The sequence below is a fragment of the Sinohyriopsis cumingii genome, chromosome 5, assembly GCF_028554795.1.
Source record: "Sinohyriopsis cumingii isolate HCF-2022 chromosome 5, ASM2855479v2, whole genome shotgun sequence".
Taxonomy (NCBI): Eukaryota; Metazoa; Mollusca; class Bivalvia; order Unionida; family Unionidae; genus Sinohyriopsis; species Sinohyriopsis cumingii.
The window spans coordinates 41,295,339-41,318,181 of NC_142965.1; the positions used below are offsets into that span (position 1 = coordinate 41,295,339).

At 32.8% G+C, this 22,843-nt stretch overlaps 1 protein-coding gene and 1 long non-coding RNA gene across 3 annotated transcripts in view; one reads left to right on the forward strand and one right to left on the reverse strand.

Annotated features, from left to right (window-relative positions):
• LOC149799012 (uncharacterized) overlaps positions 1 to 22,843 on the reverse strand; it is a 56,554-nt gene that overhangs the window by 10,554 nt on the left and 23,157 nt on the right. Inside the window, exons 4-6 of one of the 2 annotated variants that reach the window (XM_089957961.1) lie at positions 21,811 to 22,152; positions 12,932 to 12,982; positions 7,714 to 9,461 (exon numbers count right to left, since the gene is read on the reverse strand). In XM_089957961.1, coding sequence (XP_089814087.1) covers positions 22,028 to 22,152 — 125 coding nt within the window. In that variant the 3' untranslated portion in view covers positions 7,714 to 9,461; positions 12,932 to 12,982; positions 21,811 to 22,027. Of the gene's footprint in view, positions 1 to 7,713; positions 9,462 to 11,722; positions 11,788 to 12,931; positions 12,983 to 21,810; positions 22,153 to 22,843 lie in introns of those variants that run through there. The other variant, XR_016421063.1, reaches the window with a different exon arrangement.
• On the forward strand, positions 2,379 to 7,598 carry LOC149799013 (uncharacterized). The gene is made up of 3 exons (XR_016421064.1): positions 2,379 to 3,767; positions 5,298 to 5,374; positions 5,618 to 7,598. It is a non-coding gene; the product is annotated as an uncharacterized LOC149799013 (long non-coding RNA).

The window sequence follows — 22,843 nt, forward strand, 5'->3', positions numbered from 1 at the left end:
AAGGATAAGGTGATTAACATAAATTATAGTTTTTACTTAAAACTTGCTCTTAACATGAATAAGGTCACATAGTCATATCAGTCTATATTCTTTAAAGTTCTTTGGTAATTATTTCATTTTAAAATTTTCTTTGAATGGCATCTCCATTACGGCAATAGGTCCATGTTAAATCATAATATTGTGCCCCTACTTGTTTTTTAAAAAGTCCAAACTCATGTTTGTCTTTTTAAAGAGACGGGTAAAATTATTAATGTACTTATTATTTACTTAAGAGTAATTGGACTGACCAAAGTACAGATAATTTGTTTACGTATATTGATAATGTTTTATAATTATGATATCCATGTTCCACTTTATGGTTGATGTTGTTGTTGTTGTTGTTGTAGGGTTTAACGCCATTTTTCAGCACAAGATAGGCTATACATGGCGACCAGTATAATTGGTGGAGGAAGAACCCTGGAAAACCCATGGAAGAACCACCGACCCATGAGAAGCTACTGGCAGGCTTTCTCACGTATCAATGTTAGCCGAGGCTGAGACTCGAACTCACACAGTTTATGGTTGATAGTCATAGGTTAGGTTAGGCCTACCGCAGGCTTGTCCAGGCTCCGACTTTTGAATGATGTCTGGGTTTTCACAAAGATTTCATGGAATTATTCATATGAAACATGATTTATATGATCATGTCATATCTACACCCACCCAGAAATTGTGAAAGTCATTGACACATCTTTTGTTCATAGAACAAAATTATTATACTCTAGCTTTATCTGTGCAGTAACATTCTTTGCTATAGCTATCTAATGCCTAATAGTTGTGCACTAAAATAATATGTCTTTGGCATGTGTTAGACATCACTGTAGACCAAGGGTGCACAACCCCTGGCCAGATGGCCGAATCTGGCCCATAAACTTGTTCTGTCTGGCCTTCAGGACAAATTAAAAGAACACAGAAATCTGGCCGGTGAACAGTAATAATATTAAAGAAATGTGTCTGTGGCCCTCAAGTGGTCTTAGAAAATGCAATCTGGCCCTTGGCCAAAAATGGCTGTGCACCCCTGCTATAGACTATGACAAGGAAACCTTATAGTTATGTAACTGATACATTGGTAAAGCTTCATTAAAAATCAAATAAAACAAGTAAACGTCTTTCTCCGATGGCTCGAATGATGATATAAATCATGCCACTTTTTAATGTAAATGTAATCTCAGAATGTGCATGTTAATTTACAGTAGAATTATGCTTGTCAGAATGTGCATCTTAATTTACCATTAAATTATCCTTTCATCAGCATATAATAAAATCATTAAGTGTGGCATATCTTTATTCACAGTACAAAAGCTCAGTATGTTCCTTACCTTCTATAATGGTATTATTTCTAAAATTACTATTTATTATTCAGTCATAACAAAATGTGTTCATTATGAACCAGATTGGTTTCTTTTTTATTTCAATTCATTTGAAGAATGTACACACGTTAGAAAAGAAATTTGTTATATTGTTACTACTAACAATATTTTTTGTAATTAAAAAAAAACATTTGCCTGGCCTGCAAAAGTCTAAAACAACTAAAAAGAATATAAACAACACTCATGCAATGGGAATTTTCTATTTCTAACAAAGGTATACAAATCATATTGGGGTTCCTGTGGGTATTTATGAAAGCCAGTGGGTTTCAAAATTTTGTGAGTACTTAACTTATTTTTACTTCATTTGTACATATAATATTCAAACAATGTTGTTTACTGCTCTAATAACTGATTTATATTTTGCCCAAAATTTACATGAAACCTAAAAATTACAATATTTGGCCATCTTAGAAATTAAGGTTTGGTACTGTACATCTAATCCATTATGCAAGGCCATGCCTGCTATATTTTCCAAATATAGAGTATATAATCAATCTTGCAGCTTAGTTAAAACATATATTAACTTATTCTGTAGATGACAAAACTGAATCTGTTCTCTCATACAAAAACAAAATGTGCCCACTGATTATGTATTTGATTCTAGTTTATCCAATGTGCATGTGTTCATTAATACATACAGTGTGTGTGTGTGTGTGTTATTACAGACTATTGGAACCTGGGTAAATGCAACTTAAGTTTACATACGTAAAGTTGTTACTGTTTAATATTGTTATTTTTCTTGTCTTTTCCCTTTTTCCAAGTGATATTTTTACATGAGCGGAAAAATAATCATCAGTGATGCTATTGTTGGCAAATAGTAATTTACTGACATCTGTATAGCTACTTTGCTATGTTATGATTACTAAGTCATCTGAGAATTGTTAACTGTTAGCGATTATTTACTGAACATAGATGGAGAATGGCCTACTCATTTCTGTATGTGAAAAACTGACATTGCCAGCAATATGAATCTATCTTACACTTTTTACATGAACTGCATATTTGCAAAATGTTAATAATAATGGAAATTACATTTTTATGCATCTTTATTTCACAATAATTTTTTGATATTAGAATGAATATTCTTCACCAGATTCCACCCCTTTCAGCCCATGTGTGCAGCCATCATTATAATATTGTTCTCATATTCTACTTTTTTTCTTTCCCATGAAAGGCATGCACTTAATTTTACAGTTATAATTCCAGTGACACATTTACATGGTCTTTTATTTAACTGTAGCAGGTTTCCTTTTCTTATGTGTCAAGAGTTATTGCTGATACTTTGAGAAATTTGTTTCTATTAAAAAATAATTCTCAGGAAGATAACCATTTAAATGTTTTTGCAGATATATACTTTGTTATGCAGGTTAGAGCAGCATGAGATATTAGTGAATGTCAGTGAGGATGCTGCTGTAATTTTGTTGATTTTTAAGAAGCATTTTTAAGGTTTTTGTATTTGTCTACATTGAAAAGTGTGACTCAATTACTGTCAGATATTTCTTTTCTCATTCATGTATCTTTGAACATAATAATAGTGCACTGAAACTTTAGAAAATGTGAATCACATGCTACTGTCAGCACAAATTGGTGAAATCACAAAAAAAATTAAACAAGTTAGGCTATGAAAATATTTTGTCTAGAAAAATCTACTGTGGCAGATAACAGTATTTTGGTCCTTATGAAGACCTTAATCATGATTATAGTAACTTTGTAATGACAGTATTAACTGATTACAGTTGCACTTATTTGGCTGAAATATATTATTCACTGGGTAACATGTTAAAATAATCTTGTGCATAGTAACAGTGACAACAAGTTATGTTTGTTGGTTGCTAACCACTATTGAAGAAATGTATTTCAGCAGTGGCATGTGAAGCTGGAAGAGGAACTCTCAAAACCACCTACTGCATTAGTCATAAATAAAAAACAATTATTTCTGGTAACCTAACCATGTTAATGGTTACTTACCATGAATTTCTTCATGTTTAAGTTGTGAAAACCTGACTATTGGTGAATGATAACCCAACCCCTCTATTATATACCCAGTTTTCTGTATTCACTGTTACATTTTTAAGGCCATCTTGATTATCATATGAGTAATTTGTGGAGAACAATTGAATGTTCAGAATATATTTTGTTTTCCACTTCTTTATTTACTGTTCTCTGGAACATACATGATATTTAAGGTTTAGTAGCAATGAAAATAATTACTTATTTAAACATTTTAATTTTTTATATTTTATCACTTTTGCAGGAACAGTTTTCTTTCCATTTTATTGAAGAATGGGAACAAGCTTTACCTCTAGGACAGTTATCAAAAATAACTGCTGATCTGCATTTTTATGTCCAGTGCCATTGGTGAGATATTACAATAATTGTCATTAGAAATGCGCCTTGAAATTAACAGATACATGTTTTTGGTTCACTGATAGTTCTATCTATGGCCTAACTTCCATGATCCATATTTTATGGTATAGTTAAACTTATGATTTTCTTATTTTTCTGTGATTTAGTTTTACCTTTATTAAACACGATATTTTCCATTGGTACACCAGCCTTGAATCACACTTCTGGACTTTTAAAATGCATATTTTCGAGATTGACAATAGCAGAACATTATTTTTTATTACATCTTACTGAAAACTGACCTAACTTATGGAAAAAATCAACTATGATACTGACACCTTGTTAGGGTTGGCAGGTCTGCTTCCTCGATGTATCCATTTTACTTCCCCACCATTAAGACTGTCAGCCATATACAACCATTTAAGTGTCAACATTGGTATTAAAACCTCAATTCCACCACCATTACATGATTGCCTTGGTACCTAGGAAAAGTTTTTAATATTGTCAATACTAACATTAACTCAGTTTATGTATATAAAAAAAAATAAAAAAATTGGTCCAAAGCCATGGCCAGCGAAAGTCCCTGTGATTTTACTTGAGTAGGAAAATAATGAAAAATTATGCCAATGTTGGCTGATAGTAATTTACTAATGGCTGTGAAGCTGCTTTGTTACAACATGATTACTAAGTCGTTGAGAACCATTAAGGCTTATTGATTATATACTGAATATAGATACCAACATACACTGATAATGGTTTATTCATTTCTGCTAGGAGAAAACTGAAAGTGCCAGTAATATCAGTGTATATTATTGTTTGCAAAATGTTTATAATAATGGAAAGTACATTTGTATGCATATTTGTTAAAAATTAATTTCTTTTATAGATCAACATAAATATTCTCCAAATTCCACCCATTACAGCCCATGGTGTATCCTTATCATATTGTTAGCATTTTCTTAGTTTTCAATTGTTTTTTCTTTCTTGAAAGACATGTTTATTTTGACATTTATAATTCCACCAGAGACATGTTTATATGGACTCTTTTTAACAGGTGTCTTTTTCTTTTGTATCAGGTTTGCTGATACTTTGAGTAATTTCATTCTGTTCGGGTTTTTTTGTAAGGAAGATATCTTTTTAAATGTGTGCACTGATGTATATCTTTTTATGCTGATTCGATCAATATGAGATAATAGTGAATATTGTGTTTATCCCTGTAATATCACAAACAGCTATTCATAACATATACAAGGGAATTGTTCAGTGTCAGTGTATGATTGTATCAGTCAGAAAGTTATTTTTTGAATCTTTAAGAAAAGACTTGATTATAATTGGGGTATTATAGTTTATTGTTGCAACTACTGTGAAAGTAATGTCTGTTCTGAAAATGAAATTAAGGATAATGTGGTAATTAAAATGGTAGTTAATAAAAAAAATTATTTGGATGTATTAAACTTTTACATCTGACCATATTAATGTTGACATTATTTTTTGTTGTTACCTGTTGCCATCATTTCTTGCCATCATATAATTTTTTTTAAGGATCAACACATTCATGCTGCCTTTACGAACCAGTAGCCAAAAATGAAAGATTATTCCAGAGAATTGCCCCTGCAAAGGTACGTAGAAAATATAAAGTTTGATCTGTATTTCCATATCCTATATTGTTTTGTGACTACTGCTTTTACAGTTGACCAGTAAAGGTAAACTCTTATCTTTAGATGTGATCAATTTTTCAGTCACTATTCTAGAAATATAGTAAATAATAAACTGTTATTTAAAATAATGCATCTTGGTTATCATTTATGTCCTTTTCCTTTTGCAGTAACATTATAACTGTTGAAACTGCTCTTTCATTGTAGGTATTCAGCTGTTCTGAGTGTCCTGTGAAATTCACTAAGGAAGACTTCTTTCGAACCATTACCTGTGCAGACATGTTCCTCATATAAGGGAAATGGAGAAGATTATGTGCATGTTTCTTAAGCATTTATGCCAAACTCTGAAATACCTGTTCAGAATTTAACCCAGTTAATTTTCTTATTGGCAACATAAATGCATTAAAATTTATGTATTATATATTTGGTGTTTTTAACTTGGAAATATGTGATATGAAGTTGTATTGGTTGCATTTTCCAGTATAGGTTCACAGGTATTGTTTTTTCCTAGAGTACTGTATTAGCTCTTTTTTTGTCCTTAGGTTATGGCAGTCATCACCACTTTTGAATGAGAAAAACTTCTACCTTTTTTTTCCCCTTGAACATAACTACATCACATTGTACATTTTTAAAATTAAGTTATAAGACATGTGCTGGTTACAGACACAATTCACGTTATTTCTCTGTCTATAGTGATCCAAACTGTATTTGCATTTATGAGATGAAATTTCAAAATGCCACCAGTGTCCATACACTGCTTATGAATGCTATACAAATGCAGTGCTCAGGATTTTGAGTAACAAACTGCAGAATTTATTTCAAAGATACAGCTTCTATGAGAAAACTGGATACGAGATGACAACACAGAAGTTATATCTCCCATGTCCAATTCTTTACTGCAGGAAACCTCATTACATCCACCAGTTGTTAGCAATACAATTGTGAAAGAAAATGTGATTTATCAGAAGTTACCATTGCAAAAACTGTGTTTACAACCAATTTGGAAAAATCACATAAAGCCATTTGCATTGAACATGACATGATCACTCACTTGACAGAGTGCCATTTCATGGATTCAAAAAAAAAGCAGCTTCAACTGTTTGAGGATGCTGCTATCAATGTATCCACTTTTCCAAATTGTTTAGTGTAGAGGGGGACTTTTCATATTTACATTACTTAAAATAGAAGTGGACAGCAGTGAAGTACCTATTTATTATATATGAAATAATAATTGGAAGTTGAAGAAAATGCGTCAAATTTTTTTGTTTTTTTTAAATTTTAGTTAACGCAACATTTTTAAACTCTGATAATCATGTATACAGTGTACATTAAATACCTTCTTATCATCCTATATTTGAAATTGTATTTGTGCACATATAAGGATCCCTTGCTAAAGTTATTATGTTAACCAAAAATTTCTGGATTTAGATAAGATTTATTTGTGATTGTGATAATATCTTCCTTATGTGTATAGTATACAAGTTTTTTGGGTTTTAACACTGTAGCCCAGGGGTGGGCAAACTACGGCCTGAGGCCCACCAAGGGTTTTCGTGCGGCCTAGGAACAAGTCATCATTCGCACTGACTCTGTTTATGTTACTCTGTTTATGAAATAAATGTGCTTGTTTTGAAGTTTAAGTTTAAGTTTTCAAATATTAACAACATATTAACAACTGAAAATTAATTATGATGTTATTTAGACCTCCCGCATCCGAGGCGGATGCTCTAACCACTAGGCCACCAAAGCGGTTTGTTTATTGACTGGATGGCATTTTAGTATTAAATGATACTAAATCATCACTATGAATATCCCACCCAATAAAGATTAAAATTAATACTGCACATAATAATACAATACATGTGCAATAACTTATATTTATATGTAAACAATTCAAAGTGAAATATCTAAGACATAATGGAATTAATGTGCTTAATCTAGAAAAATTATTAATTATTGCTCACAGAAGGGTAAACCATTTAGTGTATTGAAGTAATCACAAAAATATTGCACATTTTTCATGTTAATGTTAAAAATAATACATAATTCAAAATGCCGATCCATAGCTTAAGGAACAGAAAATGTACCATTTTTTTATGACAAATTAAAATGTTCCCACTCTATTACAAAATAAATAATATTTCCCTTTCACACATTAATGTATAGCATATATGTTATGAGATGTGGCAGACAACTTTAGATAGCTTTTTATGTCTCATGCAGAATATGGGATAGTCAGTCACACCCATACTTCTAGTATGGATGCTTATATGAGTCATCTATGATATATCAAATGGAAAATATACCTTTGTAGCATCACATTTCTCAGCCTGTCCTTAGCCGCTGACTCATCTACACACCTTTATCAGAGGAATGGTCATGTGAACATCTTTTCGACTATCAGGTGACAAGGCCCATTTGTAAAAGTCCATATAATTACCAAAATCAGCCGAAATCTACACTAATCTGCAAACAAAGTTAACAAAAAAAAGAGAAAAAAGTTACAATGAAGAATTATATTTCAAGCACAAATGAACTATAATGACATTATGGTCAGCTGTTAAAACATTTCATCGATCCAACTACTTTACCCATGAACAGTTATGCTGGTAATAATATTCTGATAATGATGTTAAGGGTTGTCTATAAAGCACGTATGCAAACAATTGGTGATTTTTTTACCCCCTTTCCCATTACTCATTGCAAATCATACATTTTGAATCCACCCTTGTGTAAGTACATTGCTGAGTCACCACCCCCTTTCCAAGAATAGATGGGACAATTGAATTTTAAAAGATGAAGTTATTAGTAGTCATTAAAAATAAGCAACAGTTTAAATTAATACCATGTAAAACAAACTTTGAAAATGAAAGTAGGAAAGTATTAACAATAATTATAATAGTGATACAAAGGTTGAATTTTACAGAAATCGTAACCAATGCTTTTCTACAGCAAATGTAAATATTTATCTCTAATAATAGTTTTAAACAAGTGACAGCAGCTAATATTTAGTTGACCTTAACTTTAATAGTCAAATATCAGACAGTGACTAAAAATTTTATATCAACTTTGGAAAATTGGAATATTATCATCCTTATCACCACTGGAATGACTGGACCTCAAATTTTTATCATCAGCTTCGATATCATCAAAATCATGAACCATAACAGTTCTTTTCTCAGGTGACAATTTTTGTAAGGTGTGTGCGATCATGTGACATTTCATGATGGCTTAGGATGAGTAATTAACTTAAGACACGCTTCTGAATCTCACTTTTATAAAAGTAAAGGACAATAGGTGTCAAAAAGGCAATCAATGTGTCTATCCAAGTACAATACTGTACCAGTCTGGCAAGGTATGGCTTCACAAATTCGCATGAGGCACCAGGGTCTGGAATGCATAATCTGTCGGTAGCATGAGATAAAATAACTGGTTATGCCAGAAAATGAAGAGGAAAAAATGTCTTCTGCAAAGTGCACCATCTGCAATAAAACTACAACATATCACACTTCATAATTCTAAGCAGATACTGACTCTGCCTGACATGGCATACCAGCCACTTTGCATCTAACTCATCTGTTAGTTATGTTTCTGACTTGACTAGTCTTCATAAACATCACAGTTATCAAGGAATATTGACCCCTATCGCTGCAGAACATACTTAGCAGTTACCCTGCCACATACACAGGCTAATGCTTTTTGAATTTTTTCAACACCTCCCACCTCCACTCAATGAATACATACTTTATGCTCGACCTATTAGTGTCACAGAAAAAATAAAGTGACAGAATGAACTAATCATGTCACTATCACAAAATTTACCAGTACATACATTATATAATATACAGGTGACCGCGCCGGTGGCCTAGTGGTTAGAGCATCCGCCTCAGATGTGGAAGGTTGTGGATTCAAACCACAATTGAGTCATACCAAAGACTTCAAAAAATGGTAATAACAGCTGCCTTGCTTGGTGCTCAGTATCAAGAGGTTATTGTTAGGACTGGTCGGCCTGGTGTCAGGATAATGTGACTGGGTCGAAGATGATGCTGCATGTCTGGGGAATGATAAACCAGTGCTAGAAATCACTATAAGCTGCCACTGCAGACATTATAGTGATACGACTTAAATTGTTTTAAAGCTATGTTAAAAATCTAAATCACATACTATAATATACAGGCAAATGTACATTTATATGGACATGTTATTCGTAAAACTCGAACAGTACTGATTGTTATTGTCACCAGATATGGATATGCACTGACAAAGTTATCATTTAACTTAATGCATCTGTTGAACAGACTTCTGATGTTAATGATCAGCTGACTGTAAAATATCAATATGATTACCATCAAGGTTGTAAAATGTTTGTTTTAGGAGATTTTTGGATGGATTTTGGTACGCATAGGATATGGGCAGATATGGACCAGTATATAGACCCAGCAAAGTCCTAAGGTAACATACATTTGAGTGATGAAGCTGTATAATGTATATTTATCATTTAAGCAGACCAAAATTGGTCTTAAAACTTGTGTAGTTATGTCACAAAATGTATGAGACTCAGTCAATTCAGTTTTTGATTTAAACTGATTCAAAATTCGAATTATGTTTTCCTTTTGTTTTGATTTTCTGTTATCAACTATACATGAGTGCTTTGATATTTCAGGTCATAAAGTTTGCAATCAGCAAATAAGTTAATAAAAACAATGACCCTCAAGATATAATTTAAGTCTGTTGTTGTCTGTATTAAAATGAATTAATTTCCACTATAAATCAGATGGCTGTGGGAAACAAACAATAAACAGACGTTATGTACAGCCCTAGTTGTGAAAGGGGAGTTACTCTGATATTGCAGTAAGACCAGCAACAAAACAATAATCTGATAATGGCATATACTTGTATTAATGTTGGAAATTTAATGTATCATTGTGTTGCACAAAGTGTAATCAACTTGAAAAATGGATGCTACTTCTATGGCACTCATTATGCCACCTGTGCCCTACAGCAACAGAAACTTAGAAGAAAGAATTAAAGAAATGCATTTGTAAATAACCACCCACGATGACTGGAGTTGCTCTGTGATTGTTGCTGAGAATGAACAATCAATATGAGGATGAAAGTACATATCAACCTAAGACTGTTTGAACAACAACTGGTGTTCCAATGAAAAGTAATAAATCGTGTACAATGCAGCTTTCAAGTCAACGCCTGTTAAATGTGAAAGCCATCAAAAAACGACATTAACATACTTCACATTTTGATTCTTATTTGCTACTATAGATTTAATTTCCTAGCCCTTAACCATCACAGTAATCATATGATCTAACTCTTGTATAACATTATCAGACAACAAACAGGCTAAACATTTTGTTAAAGTGATAGAAATTTTAAGAAGATATTGATTCTATCTGAGAACATAAGTTAAGGATATTATTTTGAAACAGTAGTATTCATGGGTTTACTTATCAAATAGTGTATGCGTCAGCAATCCTGACATTTTCCCAAAATAAACTGGTGATTTAGAACTAGTAACCTATGGTCATGTGGTATATATAAGTACACAATATGTGGTGCAATAGATAAAATAAATACCGAAAAGTTCAAATATCGAGATACCACAGAACCAGTATCGTCGGAAGCTAGGCCATATCATATTGGTTTTTCCACAGGGGCTCGTATCGTTACTTAGAACTGACCTGTCATACATGTACTATTTATACGATATTTATGTTGTCCAAATATCAAAAATGGGGAGGCAAGGGTCAGAGGAAACTCTGACTAATGTACTATATAATAACTACAATATAGCACATGCATGACAGGTCCATTGTAAACAACGATACGAGCCCTTGTGGGTTTTTCAATGATTTTTTTTACCAGTCCTCGAAAATTAATAACGGTAATAAACTTTGAAGTGTTTTAATCGGAAAGAAATGTAATTGCCAGTACCCAAATAAAATGTAACTTATTTCTTAGTAACGCTCTCAGTATACATACTACTACGAGTCCTGCCGTGCAGATAAAATAATGCGATCTTATTACTAAACCACGAAAACTGATAACGGTCATAAATGGGTATGAGGCGTACTGTTTCGTTTAATTTCAGGTCTAATTTAAAAACGTGTCTATTGAAAAATATAAACGTACAAAGAATTCATAGATACGGTTATAATAATAATAATAATAAAAAACTAAAACTACTAGCGAAATAACCATGTAATTCAACCAATCCACGAAAATTGATAACGCCACCAATGGCGGTCTAATTTCAAATAGTACTTAAAAATTGTAATAGTAAACAAAATAAAATGCAATTACCAGCTCTGAAATGAAACGTACAATGAATTATTAGTAACGGTTAAAGTATATACACTACCGATCTGATAACAAAATACTAAATTTCTAGCAGTACAAGTCTCAACGTTAATGTTATTTTCTAAAAACCACAATGTCCAATGAAAACCATCGTTTCAACAAAGTCATTTGCATATTTGCATAAATGAATATTTAATAACTGGTAGGATTTCTCCATTATCCCAAGTGTTTATAACAATCTCTTATTGAAACACAGCTGATGTTATAACTGCAAATCGCACAACATCAAGGTCAGTTATAAAAATTGTGGAGTACAACATTTTTTCTTCAGCCAAACATATTAATAAGAGAATGGTGGAATTTACCATAACACTTTAGTTTGGATGTATGCCAAGCTTATTATCATCCAAGAAATATGATGTGACCTAGTGACAAAATGATCATTTCTGAGCAATCCCAGGTCTGCCTATATTACAGAATTGTGGAAATTTAGGAAAATAGACAGGTCAAGCATAGTGGCTGGTGCAACTGGAAAAGATTGATTGATGGATTTTCTTCCATTTTATAAGAATTAGAAAATGACAAGGAGTAATTTTGATATCCCATCATCTGTTAGTTCATCTGTACCAGATTATATGTAAAAAGTGTGCATGTTCATTTTATTTGCACCACAACACTTTCATAGCCAATAAATAACACTTGCATAGCCAATAAATAACACTCGCATGGCCAATAAAAAAACCACTTGCATGATAATGTTTCAAAGTTTTTCTATAAATTGTGAATTCTGGTTGGATTTCTGGTGCTTTTCTTTCAGTAGAGCCACAACAATCTGCTCATTGTGTCTATATCTATCTATCTATCTATATATATATATATATATATATATATATATATATATATATATATATATATATATATATATATATATATACTGCAGCTGGAGGTAGGTTCTACTAAAAACGTTTGCATAATGTGATCAGATAATTTGTTAGATGGAGAAATGATGCTGCTCAAATTTTTTTTTTTACAATAAACAAACTATTGTTTGGATGTTATAGTCATATTATGATAGGTATGTCTTCAAAGAGGCATGTATCTTAGCTCTACAGATCGGACAGAACCCGAGGGACTGCCCACAAACTTCACAGCACACTAAATGACCGCAGGGCAAAAATGTCAACTCTACATTCCTCTCCATGCAGACCTTACATTTATTCTGATCTCGTAGCTGCATATACTCCTCTCTTAGTGACTCAGCATCTGGAAGAAAAAAAACCCAGGAGTTCTGAACTTGTTTTCACTAGTAATGGCATACCTGGCAACCCCTAGTTAGGTACATGACATGTAATACAAGTGGACAAAAAGCATCATCTGAGCATAAAATGGCATCTACATATGATAATAAACTGTATGAAAAAATGTTCATTTGTTTTCTTTGCTAACCTGAATCTGCTTTTGGCTAAAATTCTTTTCAGAAATAGACAAATTCACAAATCCAAGTGGATCAGTATCAGCATACAAAACCTATTTACAGTCTGTACAACACAAATTATCTGGTCTATTTCTAACTTTCCACTGCAATTAATCAAAAAGTTGACTCAACAAATGATGCAACAAATCATGCATGGTGATGTCCTAAACTTGAGCTCTGCATTACATCTCTTACATATTCTGCTGTTAAATTTCTGAAGTGCTTTCATTTTGCTCTTTTCTGGTCCAACATGTTCAGAAAGTGCCCTATCCTCTTACATTCTTCATTTGTGTAACATTCACAAGTCACATAAACATCAGTCAAGTCCGTATCACCTAATGTCTTGTTCCTTTATTCATAGACTAGTCTGACTAGTTCTCTATCCAATTCTCTTCATTAATCAGGATTCATGCAGAATTTCAGAAACAAAATTAATAAACTTGTCTATAACTTTTACTGACCATTTTGCAAATGACCTACTAACATGCAAAACTTGTATGCAGCTTACCACCTGCAAAAGATTTTAAGTTCCTGTCTGCTTTCAATTTCTGCCTTAATACTACTACTACTACTACTACTACTACTACTACTAGTACTACTACTAATAATAATGTGGATTTAATGCAAAATCTAATTTTTAGGAGTTCTAGGCACTTTACATTACATAACACAAAAACACACACAATGACAAGATTACAAAACAAACAGCATGAAATAAGAGAACAAAAAACATACTGACAATAACTAAGGAAGTAAACATTATTAAACATTTAATACTGACAATAACTAAGGAAGTAAACATTATCGAAACCTAGGTGTTACTCTGGACAGTACTCTCATATTGCACCACATGTCATGAACATATGCAAAGCTGCATATCTTGAGCTGAGACGCATCTGCTCAATTTGCAAATATCTTTCAGTTGATGCCACTAAAACACTTGTGTGCTCATTAGTACTTTCAAGACTGGACTATTGTAACTCAATTCTGTCTGGTTCATCTCAATATCTACTCCAGAAACTTCAAAAAGTTCAAAACACTGCTGCTAGGATCATATTTAGAGTACCACGATCAGAGCACACCTCCCCACTGCTCTGTACCCTACACTGGCTATCCATTCAATCCAAAATCAAACACAAAATTTGTTCTCTGTGCTACGTTTCACTGTCGGACTCTAATCCAACATACCTATCTGACCTCACCCATGTGTACACACCAGCAAGATACTTACGCTCCTCTTCTGACAATCGTATACTCATTATTCCCACTATGAAAACAAAGTCATATGGACAGTGTTCTTTTGCACACCAGGGCCCAGCAATGTGGAATGGATTGCCCACTGAACTTAGACACAAAGACACAGTAATCACACTCAAGAGGGCTCTCAAAACTCACTTATTTCGACTGCAAAAACAAACTTAAAGACCTAATAATGTTTCCTACCTGAAATATTCCCAGCATGTTTTTTTATTTTTTAATGTTTTTCTAATTTCATGGTGTTTGTTTTTGTAATATTATTATATGTTTTTTTAATCTTATAGGTGTTGTCTAATGTTGTAAAGCGCTTAGAGCTTCTAAAGATTAGGCGCTATACAAAGTCCTCATTATTATTATTATTATTATTAAGTCTTTAAATTTCTTCATATAGTTGGAATAGGTGCATTTTAAGAGCACTCCTAAATGAGATTGCAGTGTTCTGGTGTCTAAGATTTATGGGAAATTTGTTGCCTGAATGAGATCATAGTGTCCTTGTGTATAAAATTTATGGGAAATGTGTTGCCTGAATTAGATCAGAGTGTCCTGGTTTCTAAGATTTATGGGAAATTTCTTGTACATAGGAGGGCTCTGATAAGCAAATGTATGATGTCCATAGGACTTTGTTATAACAGTGGGAACCATAAGTATGTGAGTGTCAGAAGAGGAGCCTAGTTTCTACATGGGATGTACACCTGGGTGAGGTCAGATATGTATATTAGACTGAAGCCAGTCAACAAAATATAGTATAGTAAACAGATTTTGTGTCGACAGTGAAGGTTACTGAGCGGGGTGTGTGTGTGTGCTCATATTTTCATACTTTAAGGATGATCTCAGCAGCTGTGTTTTGAATTTTTTGATGATTTTGAAGTAGATACTGATATGAGCCAGATACAACTGAATTACCATAGTTCAGTCTTGAAAGTACTAAGGAACACACAATTGTTTTAGTGGCACTGTCTCAGCTCTAGATATGCAGCCTTGTATATGTTTGTTACATGTTGGTGTAATGTAAGCATACCGTCAAGAGTGACACCTATAGCTTTTGTATTGACTGTGAATTCAATATTATTGCTGATACTTATTGTTTGAGGTAAAGAATGTGAATGAGAAAGTCTTCACATGTTGATCAGGATGGCTTCAGTTTTATCGACACTTATCTGCAGCTTGTTACATGTCATCAATGACTTCACACCTGAAATGCGCCTCTATGTGCCTTTGATAGTAGCCTCAACATCATTTGGGAAGCAAGATTTGTATATCTGACTGTCATCAGTGTACAACTGGTGAGACACTAAAGCTCAGTCTATGACATATGAGAGGATCCAAAATGAAGATAACTGGGCTGAGAACAGAGCCTTGTGGAATACCAAAACATTGATCAACTACAGTGAAACATCATCTGGATGAATCCTCTCAAGCAGAAATGTTTGAAAAGAGAAATTCAATATCTGCTGGAGAATGATTTCACAGAATCAAGTAAAAGTAGCTGGAGTTCACCATGTTTTCTAGTGCTGAGACCTAATAATACTTTCTGCATGTACACCGACAATAGAACAGTGTCAGGAAAACACATTCCCAATGCCAAGAATCAATAATTGCATTGACAAAATTGGAAATGCCAAATATGTCACCAAGTTTGATCTTTTGGAAGTATTCTGGCAAATTCCACTCATGGCAAGAGCAAAGAAAACAGGCATTCATAACCCCAGATGAACTTTATCAATATAAAGTGATGCCATTTGGTACGAAAAGTTCTTCTTAAGTTCCAGCATATAATGAACATATTGGTAACAACTGGTCTAGATAACTGTGATTCTTACACTGACAACAACACCTGGAAAGATCACTTGGAAACCATTGGAAAATTCTTTGACTGACTCAGTGATGCAAATCTGACATTTAATTTCGGTACAGCAGAGATTCACCGTGCTTGTGTTACACTTTAGGATATATTGTGGGACATGGCCAAGTTAATCGTGAAGTTGTTATAGTCAAGGCTATCTCTGAATTCCCTGTGCAGTAAAGAGCAACTGATGCGTTTATTTGGAATGGCTGAATATTATCAGAAATTTTGCTCAAATGTTAAAATAATTTCTGAACCTCTGACTAATTTGTTGAGTAAGAAAACCAAGTTTCATATTGATCTGGCAAATGTCAGAAGGCTTGTGATAAAATAAAGGCCATATTTAAGAGTGCACCATTTCTTTCAGCTCCAAATTTCAGTCTATCATTTAAAATGTCAGTTGACACAAATGATTTTGGGTTGGTGGAGTACTGATTCAAGAAGACAATCCTAGTTTGGATCATACAATGGCTATTTCTCTAAAAAAACTAAACAAGCATCAGAGAAATTATTCCGCAATTGAGAAGTAATGTCTGACTTGGATAGTGGCTTTACAAACCTTTGAAGTGTATAGTAATTCATCTCCTTCTTTAATTATTGTATTCAGTGATCACAAAAATGCCTTACTTTCATGAACAAAATGAAAAACAAAAATCAGAGTGTTAATGTGGAGTTTGATGTTGCAGGAATATAACATTGACACTAGACACATCAAGGCAAAAAGATGTTCAACTGTAGATGCATTCTGATGTGTATGTAAGTAATGTTTGGTTTTATGTATATTTTGTGTTATTTATAAGACACATACCTATATAACGTTTATTATTATAGTATCATATCATATTTGACTAACATGTAAAAGGAAGCTTTATTGGATAATCTTTCTTTATAATGGGAGGCGTTATGCATATTTAATTAGCATTGCATGTTGGCTTTTGTCCATAATTATACACTTTGTATATTTAATCTGAACTGTGTACTTGACCTTTGTGAATAACTGAGGGTAGTTGGGTCAACTTGACTAATGTCCTCTTTTTATAAATAACATATTACATAGCTAATTCTTGTCTACAATTTTCAATTACATATTAAGATTATTATTATTTGGAGGTAAACATTTTTCCAGATGTTGAGTTTAAGGTCTAAGGATTGTTATTAGAAATTAAGACTGTTCTAAAACTTGCTTATGGATTTGATGGGAAAATGACTGTCATCCTGGTTCTGTTATAGTGTCTTAACTTTTTATATAATGTTGCTTAATTCAGAATTATTGATTTGACATCTTAACAGGATTTATTTAAATAATTCTTTAAATTACAAAATGCTCATTATTAATTTTGGACTAAATCATTATTTCTGGATTAATGTGAATTTATACAAGGTCATTTTGGATTATATCATTGTAATACATCAAAAGTGTTAGCACATCACCATATTCAAAGATATCAGTACATCAGTACATTGAAGACATTCAGAACACCACTGGAATTCATTTTAAATACTCTATACTTTTGGACCTGTGATAGAACATATAGGATTAATTGGGATTTTATTCACAATACTTTAAATTATGGTTGTAAAATTTTCATTTTTTGTATTCTAGGGAAAAAAATTATTTGTTGAATTTTACAAACCTTGTTGGTTTTTACTCTTTTCTGATATTTAGACACAATATACATACTGATCAGGATAACTGAAATTCAGCGACTTTTCAATGACCAGTTTTCAGTTTATAAATGACTATTCATGTTATCAATTGCTCTACTTCAGTTACTATTTTAAATACAAGAAATAAATATATATATATATATATGAAAGGGAAATGAGATTTACAAAGAGTCATTGTAACTTCTCCCAATTTGCTCTTTAGCTTCTATACTTTCTCCTCCAGCTGCAACTCAGCACTTTCACTTCAGAGATACTGCCAGAATTTTATCTAATGGATGAATCCCACTTGTCACAAAAATAAAGAGGGAATGGAACAAAACGGAAGGGGAGGAGGAAATGGCCATAGTTTAATATTTACCTAACACTTCAATATCCATCTATCTTCCTTGCAGCTCCACTCTGTTAGAGTCCTATTCAAATCAAAATCTTTGAAATATGTCGCCTCTAATTGTATGAGTATTAATCTTGATTTGTTTCAGAGCTTAATCTGTTCCTTACCTGTGTATGATTATTCCTCTGACCTGAGATGCCCCTGTGCAATGGCATTACGTAGCTATTTTAGCCAGGTGGAACAAGTTTTGAAACTGATCTTAATGGTTGTTATGTACAACTGTCCATACCTCACCAGTATTGTCTTTTGGATTATTCTGTTCCAAAATAAGATTTTGCAATAACATAAGCTTGACTAAAGTTTCACTTTCTTGAATAAGTGCTTTACTGGCTAATATGCCAGGTTTATTAACTGTCCCATAATGCTGTTACAGTATTAAGATTTTAAATCTATTAATGTCATACTCTGCTTGTTCAGACAGAGGTATTTTGATCAAATAAATATCATTACTTTCTATTTTCATTTGTAGATTCTTATTTATTAAATTTATCCTAATCTTTTTAGGGCTATTTGTAGATATGCTCCAGGCATTTTGAAATCTGCATTTATTAAGGACAGATTTTAACTTTTTTGGATTTACCATGGTCTAGTTATTATTACATATTTATATTTCCATTCACTTGTAAACTCAAGGATATTATACCAGAAGCTGCTTGAAAATTGAAATCTAAAAATGTATAAAGTCAAAATCTACAGAATTTGGAAATCAGCAGGTTTCTTGACAACAAAAGGGAGTTTGCAAACATGTCAAAAATCGTAAACACCTTTTATAGTACCTTAAACAAAATAAATGTTGTGATATCCTAATGTTTCTTCAAGTGAATTGAAAAAACAGTGAAAAAATGTTTTTCTTTTGTAGGCTAATCTGAAAGTAAATTGTCCCCGATTGTACATTAGAATTCACCTTGCACTGATTTACTCTGAAATAAAAACATAATCTAGGTTAATAAGAGAATATAAATTCATGTTACTATTCAATGTTTCAATTGCACGCATTCTTGTAACTGAAAACTGAGTAGTAAATTTAAAGTTGAGACAATACTTAGCAACACTCCTCCAAATTAGGAAGGGGTTAATCCGTGTTCATAAGTTCACAGGTTGGTGCTAACAATCACCAAATTAACAGTCCAGGAGTTTATGCTTCTTAATCTAGTGACCTATTAAAGATACATATCTAGTTTTCGAAACGTTATCAATTTGTTATAAGGTGTGCCAATTTGGGTCAAAGTGAATTGATGTGTTCATTCCTCAAAAACTTTGAATGACCCTTAATGACCATGTTGACCCTGTTAGATTAAATCCGTAAAATTGTAACACTAAAGAAGTTTGATAATGGCACTGTTAGCTAAGATTGTTTTAGTAAATCTTCGTGGTTTTTTCTGCCTTTTCCATGACTAGAAACTGCTTGCTCTCCCACTTAAGCTACTTCAAATCTTTTCTTCTTTCATTCCCACTGGGATCTTTTTCGACAACATTTTGAAGTCTGACTACTCAACCTTTTTGGCATGAAAAGAACATTTTCATGGCATTACCAGAGTGATAGAAGTCTAAAATATTTGACAAAGAGACAACTTACATATCCAAGGATCAATTCTGCATGATAATAACATTCTAATAACTCTAAAACAGTGAAAAATCTGCACCAAAAAGTGTTTTTGAAAGATGAATCAGACACACATGCATGATCCTTCAAATTTCCATTTCACAAGTTCCTTCTCTTTGTTCACAAAGACAGATGGCAGAAGCTGTCATACCATTATTTTAAATTAAGATTTATTTTCTTAATGGAGTGAAAACAATACACGAAAAAGAAAAAGTGAACTCTCAAATCCCTCAAAATTCACCAACTTTCACAAACCTGTCAAGAAAAGTTATTTTTCATGAACTTTCATGTATATGAAATGACTACCTGAAATTACACAAACTTTTATGGCCTGTGTTAATATAATTTATCTTAAAGAATGGGTTTTCCAATTGAAGAAGTGTTTGTTTTCTTGCCAATTCATCATATCCAGCTGCCTTAAATATAACACTTGGAAAATACATGTATGAACATGCATTTGAATATGAATGTTTAGTGCAGGAGCACATTAATTCTAGAATTTACTGGCACATAAAAGATGATTCAGGAAAATATCAGTTCAATATGAGTTCCTTAAAGGAGCTGACACCATACTATCTGAAAAGAATTTCCAGGAGTCCAGGACAAGACTGCTTCATCTTTTAACTGTAGAACACTGATATCCAAATAAAAAGATTTTCTACATTATTACTCAGAACTGTATCATTTTCATATTATAAATGATCTGACTTTCCATCCATTAAGTAAGTCTACATGGATACTGCAGTTGCAATACTGGAAATCAGACTGGCACCATTTCATCTAGGACCAAATGAACATCATAAGAAGTCTCCTGGAGAAAACCACAAGTCAATATGACTTAACATTTAGGACATGTGATAAAAAGTTTGTTAAGATGGCTGTTTTGGTGGCCATGCTGGATGTCTGAAAGGCATCAATTCAATTTAGGACCAACTATACCATGGGACGAATCTATGTGTAAAGTTTCATGGCAACCACCTAAGTGGTTTAGAAAGAGTAGAACTTGTGATAATGAATGAATATACAATGAAAAACAGACCATCTCATATGCTCATCTAGTCTATAACCAGTACAGTTAAACAGGACAAGCAGCTTTTTATTGCTTTATTTCATTTGGATTAATTTACTTAAAAGCATATGCTATACACAGGTGAGCATAAGGCATATTTCATCATATAAAGTATTAATGATTATGCCCAGATCATAATGGTTGGCAGGCTTTTAATGACATCTTTATCATGATATGTAAAGCATATTTGATCATTTAAAGTTATAATAATTATGCCCAGACCATAATGGTTGGCAGGCTTTTAATGACATCTTTATCATGATATGTAAGGCATGATTTTATAGCAATATATTTTGAAAAACTTATAAGGCTAAGATATACTTCAAAAATTGTGAAAATATCACACAATTGCTGTAAAGAACAAGCAAGAATGAATTATAGTTATATTTCATAGACATGGTGCCTATTTTTGTCAGACATGATAATTTGTTTCTAAATTAAACATTGGTGGGTAAACAGGCCAAAGTTGATTTTTGAAAGCTGACATTCTAAATAAATACAAATTTGATTTCAGTTTCTAATGAAAGATCTCTTGAAAACACACAGTATATTTAACTTCATTTTGGGTTTCCAGCTAAAACAAAGTTTAACTTCTAAAGAATGATTTAATTCCAAGTTTGAAACAGCATGACATGAACAAAAAAGAAATCAACATTAGTCCAACTGCATTAATTCCTTACCTGAATATATTTTGATATATGATATCATCCCATATCAGTTCAAACAAAAACAAAGGTTGACTTATGTAGAAACTGTATTGAGACTAAAAAACATGAAACTTCTTACCGATAACTGGAGGAGGGGTTGATTCCAGTAGGGGTTGGGATGATGGTCTGTCAGATGCTGCTGAGTTGTTGCTTTGAAGTTCCTCTCGATTACCAAATGCTGATGAGGATGATGGAACATCAACAGCAACACTCATGGGACCTATTGGTGGTGGAATTGGTGGGGCTGGTTTTGGTGTTGGTATTGCATGGGGTGGATTGATGTCACGAAGGGTCAATCACCCACCGTCTTGAATCAATTCCTCAACAGTAGTAGCTTCATTCTGCCTGCCAGCTCTTGCCTTCCTTTCTTCATCAGCAATCAATAACTCTATTACATGCTCAACAGCAATTTCTTGTTGTCCTGTAAAGAGAGTACAACCATAAACCTCTGAGTTAACAATATCCTGATCACTCCAATATTGTAACTTACTCAAGAAAACTCATGAAATTGACATCTGTAATATAAATATCCATTTTTTCAAGTACATATAACATACACATTTTCATTTACGACACAAAATCCTAATATTTTGAAAATGATGACACCCACAACCCCTCATGCATAAATAACATCAAACTTATGTTGCAATATTTCAAACCACTTGGTCAAACAAGTGAACTAGATTGCATTTCATATAACAAAATCAATACACAGTCAAATCTGTTCTAGCAACTACTGGTTTAATACATGTACATGTGGAGCAACCAGTGGCTTTTTATCTCGATATACTTGTAGTTTGACAGAATATCAGAACTACATGTCTAACACAACCAGTGACGGCTATTAGATGATTCTGAGATAGCATATTCAAAGATTCCTCCATTCTGACAAAGTTTCAAAATGTACGCATCATGGATCACAGAAAACACTTTGAATTCAGTCATCTAAAGATCCATAATATAGGTCTTGAGTAATTTTGTTCAGGATTCAAAATAAAAGTTAAATGAATGTAGATGATATGTTTCCACATATATTTTCAAACTTAGTATGACCATAAATGTTCATATGGTACTGAAGATGGGCTGTAAGAAAAGAATGCAGGGTATATCTA